Genomic DNA, 6,483 nt, shown 5'->3' on the forward strand with positions numbered 1-6,483 from the left:
GATTTTTGTTGGGGAGTAACACCCTTCTTAATCAGGTACATTTGACTCTCTTTTATCTCAGGAATCTTTGTCTGGCTCCTTTCATCCACTAAAGTCCTTTGGTGGAGTAACTTATTCTCTGGAGACATGGGTTGAAGCCAGGAGTCAACATTCTTTCTTGTCTTCCATCTCTACAGAGCCCCTTCATTTCTCATTATAGTCTCCTGTCCTTCTACATATTTTCCTCTTCCTGTATCTTCCTACCATTCACATGCTTCTACCTGTTCTTCCTTTGTGCATGGTTCTTGACACTGACAATCTCATTGGTGTCTATTCTACAGGTTCAGGGCCAGTAGAAGTCCATTTGGCCTAGTTTGCTGATCTAAGGCTCCCATTTGTGGCCAACTGTTACATATTACAAGTTTATCAGAGGGTATTACTCTTAATTTTTTCTTCTCCATCATCTCATGTTTTCATTCCCTTTCCTCTTTCACAGATTCCAGCATCTTACTGGAATTTTTCAATGTGGTTACAGGCATGGGTTTTTCATTTTTTTCCAGGATTTAAAATGTGTCCCACCAGGTTTCTTAGGAATACTCTACTACTTTTTAGGGAGGCAGCTCTTTTTGGTTGGTGGGTTGGAGATGTCTCACATCATACTCACCTAGTATCTGGTTCACTTTGGTGTGTTCTTCATTACTCATCTCTGCAGAGCTCAGCCTTCTCTGCTTTGTTGGTGGTCCATGGTAAGTTTGGTTTTCACAGCTCTATATTCTCTGTCTCTTATTCAGATTCATTTTGCACAGGTCCCTCCACCATTCAGCATGGGATTCTAGTTATAAGTAAGTGGAGGATACTTATTACATCGGAAGTTAACCTTTTTCCAACACTGGAAATGTTTTTCTAATAGATACCTCCACTCACACTTCCTACCCTACCTCTCCAATTTCAGTGCATCTTTTCTTACTTGATCTCAAAGTGATGACTGAACAATCATGCACTAAGTCACATGCACTAAGAGGTTGTGTTGCACTCCTATTGGTGTAGCGTTGTCACATGCTCATTTGCATGCAACAATATCACATGGAATCCCTTAAATTTAAGTGGAAGATTCAAGGCTAGTGGTGAGCTAAAAAATTTGCATACAGAGGGCAGCAATGAATCCCAAAACCTATGTGAGAAGTCGTATGTATCAGAAATCCATTTTCAGTGTTGGAAAATGTTAACGTTCACATCTTAAAGATGAGTTAAACTGATTCACTTGTTCCAGAAAGACCTAACTGGAAAATTATTCATGTTATATTTTTGCAGATAATGTTAGCAAATCATACCTCATGCCATTCTAGGGAGAAGCCATGTTCTATTTAAGTTCAATCTCTGAAATAATTTATAGCATACTGAGCTTCAACAATGAATATGTTGGGTGTCTAATGACTTGAAAAATGCATTTACACAACGATTAAAATTCATACAGTTAATTTAGAAGTTATGGTATTTTCAGGTCAAAAACTTCTAATTTCCCAACATATATCAGATACATGGCTCTGTTGTTAAGTATAGATTTGGTTTGTTTTGAATTTTGCACAAAACTACACAAAGGCTATATGTGCTAGCTGTCCCTAATTTAACAGAGATAAACTAGAGGGAAGGTAGCTTGTCAATACCGCTTACCACCAACTCTTGGGCTACTCTTTTACCAATGAATAGTGGGATTGACCATCACATTATAATGCCCCCATGGCTGCAAGAATGAGCATAATTGGGCACATGGATTCGAACCTGCAATCCTCAGCTTCCAAGTTGAGCACCCTAACCTCCAGGCTTATTAAATATAGAATAGTTTAGAAAATAAGGAAAGTCATTCTGATCAGATAACTGAGTCTTCCTAGTGTTGTAAAATAAATTGGACAAAATTTTAAAAAAATAAAAATGAAATGAGTATATGTACTTGTACACATGAAAGACAGCTGCTTTTGCTAAGCTGTGCTTAATCCCTTAGTTTTAATTTATTTGCAATTGATCTCTGTAGAATTAAACACAATGAACATCCAACCACATAAGTAGTGATGATAATTTGTTATGAAAATAACTGCAAAAAACTCTTCCTTCATTATACAGTTATCTGTTCTCTGTAGCCATGAGAGTATAACTAGCATACACAATAACATGCTCTAATCCATCCTGCAACTGCAATAACACTACTCTAACTCCATTGTTTCTGGTGTCAGAGTCCAAGAAAAACTCACAGTTTTGGCATGGCTAAGTCTGTACTGGAACATCCATCAAAGCAAATATAGAGATTGAAATGCCTCATCAAATACCTCACTTCAAAGTGCACTTCCATCAGTGTGAGAACTGACAAAGGTGCTGCTATTTTTGAAGAAGTTAGCCACAAATTATGAATAATATGACACAAAACCAAGGAAATTGTCACAAAGAAATACTACCTCATCTTCATGAGTGAACACTTCCCTGATTTTAGTTTTATGCCTGCCTTTCGTATGTGCATCTTTATTTTCTTAGACATGGAATTGAAATTGTGGCCAAATACCAATACACAGTCTTCAACTCACCAATCCATTCCAGCTAACCTGAGTGTTCCACACTACCCATTTACCAGGATTAAACTCTCAGGGGTACCTATTTGGTTGAATGATCTGAGTGCTATAGACACAAGTAAATCTCCTTGAGTGAAAGCTGATTGATGTCATAGACCTTCACAGTAACAGTAAAAGTCTTATGTTCAGAACAGGTCTTCACCCAGACTCAACATTTCTCCCACACAACCATCTCTCTCAGTTAATAAACTCTCCTTCTCAATCATGGGCACTTCTACACACAGAAAATGCAATTGTTTTTGTGTTTGTTTGTGTGAAGTTAAGCACAAAGCTACACAATAGGCTAACTGTGCTCTTCTCACCACAGGTATGGAAACATGGTTTTTAGTGTTGTAAGTCCATAGACATACCGCTGTGCCACTGGGGAGCATTTGTGTTTGTGAGAAGCATTTCTATAAACTCAGAGTTCAAACAAAGGCTAATATGCACATTATCATGTCAGAAACTCTGCAATAAATCCTGATGACACAGCATCAAACCTTATCCTTCTTTTCTACTTGTGGTAATTTCAGATATATAAAACTACTAACTTACCAACAAGTATCAGAAACAGATCTGCCAATAACTAAAGGAAAGGAGGAGAGTAATTCTAATCAGGTAACTAAACTGGATCTTCCTAGTGTGTATGTGTGTATACAATAACAAGAGTAGACATAGTTGGTAAAAAACTAAAACAATTGATTCCATATATTCAATGAACAAATATTTAGTAAACATGCTTAATTAAGATGTGGTTTCTTGTGTATAAAAGACTTTTACATTTATAGCTTCCTTTCTTTTGTAGTTAAAAACATTCTTGAAGTTCATTAGTTTCTATAAATAACACCTTTAATTTATTGAAAAAATAACTTTAAGTGTTTTGATGGATTTTTGTCATTTAAACAAAATAAAAAAGGCCTTTTATTTTACATTTTAATTTGGTGTACTATAAGTATAAAAAGTTTAAAAAACCCACTCTTTTAAAGTCTTCCTCAAATTTATATGCTCCTCCACCTGTTGCACAAACTGTACTAGCCAATGTGGCTATTCCTTTCGATTTGGCCAACTCCAGAAACACTCTCATCTCACTGGTAGGGAAACGGATAAAGTGCAAGGTACCAACGTGTCCTTGAATTTCTACATTATCCATCTGTGGAAAAACAAATAGATGAGAGACACATTAAACTCAAGAATATTTAATTTCTGTTTGGAAATAATGAAACATTTGTGCATCAATCATTCACAATAGTTCATATTATTGGTACGTATACAAGTAGAAATTAATTGTAAGAAAAATAAAAACAGTGAATTTTTTTTTCATTACTAACTTCAGAATAAAATAATAAATATTTGTGTAAAAACAATTATATGTTAAGTCTTAAAGAATAACCAAAAAAAGATGTTCATAAGTACAAGGCAGTTCTAAATCATGCACCTTTATAGCTTCTGTGAAATAAAGCTAAAGATACAAGTACAGCTTAGTAACTGTGATACATGCCAGATGATTTTTTACTTAATAATGTGAACATTTTTCTTCTTCACAAAAAAAAATTTAAGCACTTTCTACAATATATATATATATATATATATATATATTATTGGATGTTTTGTTGTTTGTAGTAAAGCATAAAGGTACACAATGGGCTATCTCCGCTCCCCATGGGTATCGAAACCTGGTTTCTAGCATTTTAAGTCTGCAGATTTACTGTTGTGCCACTATTGTATGTTAACATAAGTGTGTATATTTATGTAGTTACATGCTACATTATATGCTGATAATATTAGTGTGACTTGATTTTTCTTTTGTTTTCATTAGCAATGAAGGGACTATTCTAATGTATGCTTAACATAGTAAGAGATATTTTGCACCAGTAATTTTTGAGATGTGCTGATTGTAATTTTATGATTTGAAATTGTATCAATCATTCCATGCATTTAAATTTGTAAGAAATACATTTCTTATTTGGTGTTTTTCAGCAAATTTTTCATTTTTGTTAAAAATTATTTTTTGACTGTACCACAATTGTAATCATTATTAAAAGTTTTCTTTCAGTGTTTTCCCTTGAATCTCTGTTAAAGGGTTTATATTTTGTGTTAAACTACTTCAGTGAAAGTACTTTATTATCAATGTATATCAGTACACTTGGCATCAAAAATACTTAATAAATCAAATTTTTATATTATATATGATTTAATTTCTTAGTTTAAAAAGAAATTACTCAATAATCACTCTTGTATGTTCGTGCCATAAGTTTTCAAATTATATTTTATTACATCTGCCATACAATGTCAATAGTGCTTACCCAATTAACAACTCAAGCTTCATGTACTAATAAGCTAGAATATAAAATAAATTTTAATTTCTTAATGTCAAAAGGAAATATTTAATACCTAAAGTTATAATTTTCCTATATTGAAAATGTATTTCTGATAGGTACTTATCTACTCTCACATAAATAGCTATTCTCAGTCAGTGCTGTCCTCTATATGCAAAAGATTTTTTGCATATGCCACAAGCCTTCAAACTTCCACCCATCTGGAATTGACTAATTCCAATGCATCTCGCATGCAAATTATCATGCGACAACCTTTCACACTCTTGATGCATGTGACTCCCTCTATTGAATTCTACTGAACTATCACTTCGAATACTGACAGAAAATGGAAGCACCAGTTTACAGTGGAGAGGAAGGGTAGGAAGTAAGTACCAATCAGAAATACATTTTCAGTATATGAAAATTATAACTTCTGATACGGTACATTACCTCCACTCACATAAATAGCTAGAATCACAATTTAATAGGTGGAGGGACCAGTGCAAAGGAAAGAAAGAAGCATCCTTCAAAAGCATCAGAAAGACACTCTCCAAAAGAAGATCTCTGGAGTTGAAGATCATACGTGGGAGACCGCACCACTTCTGAACCAGGTACACTTTTTGCCCATTGTGGAAAGATGTTGCATATATGGGCAGAAAGATGGAGGAGCACATCCAAATGGGAGAGAACCATGGCAGGATAGTGATCCAAGCTAAATTCTGGACAACATAAAAGTGGGTGAGATTAAAGGATGTGCCTTTAGGTGTAGAGTGGCTAGGGCATGATGGACCGTAAAAGGCAAGTCAACTGCATTCAAAACCCATGCCACTAGGAACGGATATCCACGCTGGTAGGATGATGACCATACCATTGGTAAGTCAACTACAATCCAACACCCAGTTACTGGGTACCAACCATCTGGTGGGGGGAGGGGGTGTAGAAAAGAGGATCATATCATCTTCACCTCAATTTCACAAGACCGGAGGGAATCTCATACCCCCCCCCCCAACCCTATGTACAGCCACATGATAACAAAGTGAGTAATTGAATGATCGATCCGGGAACCTGACATCTGGGGTCTTAAAAGATGTCTGTGTAATGTAAACCATCTCACTCAAATATATAATGACCAGAATCTCCCCATGCACAGTAACATCCTCAAAGTAATAAGTATCAAGGGGTAGTGGAAGGGGAAGAACCACAGTAATCTGGAAGTATCTCCACCATGACCCACAACATGGATGGAGTAACAAGAGTATAAAGAAGTGAGGGACTAGAGACATCTGTGATCTGTGTGTGATATATCTCTAAATCCAAAACCCACCCACTGAAAACTGACATCCATCAAGCCAAAACATCTGAGAAAACAAGAGCAGGGCTGGCCAGAAAAGACCTGAACTGGAGTGACATGGATGCATAAAAATTTGGGGAAGAAGACTGATGGAATGAGAAAAAAACTAATGTAAACCTGTCTAACTTAATGACAGTCAGAGCAAGTGGAAGATGAACCAGAGACCAAAAACAAAAGAGGTAACTAACTGGGAAGTGATAAAAGATTCAAAACTTCATATGGAGGAGTACCCAACAGGAGG

General features: G+C 35.6%; 1 protein-coding gene across 3 annotated transcripts in view; it reads right to left on the reverse strand.

The window, feature by feature from the left end:
* Positions 1-6,483, reverse strand: part of LOC106464171 (pantothenate kinase 1-like) — an 88,126-nt gene that overhangs the window by 61,849 nt on the left and 19,794 nt on the right. For all 3 annotated transcript variants that reach the window (XM_013924292.2, XM_022391859.1, XM_022391860.1), the window contains one exon: positions 3,553-3,726. In XM_013924292.2, coding sequence (XP_013779746.1) covers positions 3,553-3,726 — 174 coding nt within the window. The remainder of the gene's footprint in view (positions 1-3,552; positions 3,727-6,483) is intronic.

This window comes from Limulus polyphemus, unplaced genomic scaffold (genome assembly GCF_000517525.1).
Source record: "Limulus polyphemus unplaced genomic scaffold, Limulus_polyphemus-2.1.2 Scaffold1577, whole genome shotgun sequence".
Taxonomy (NCBI): domain Eukaryota; kingdom Metazoa; phylum Arthropoda; class Merostomata; order Xiphosura; family Limulidae; genus Limulus; species Limulus polyphemus.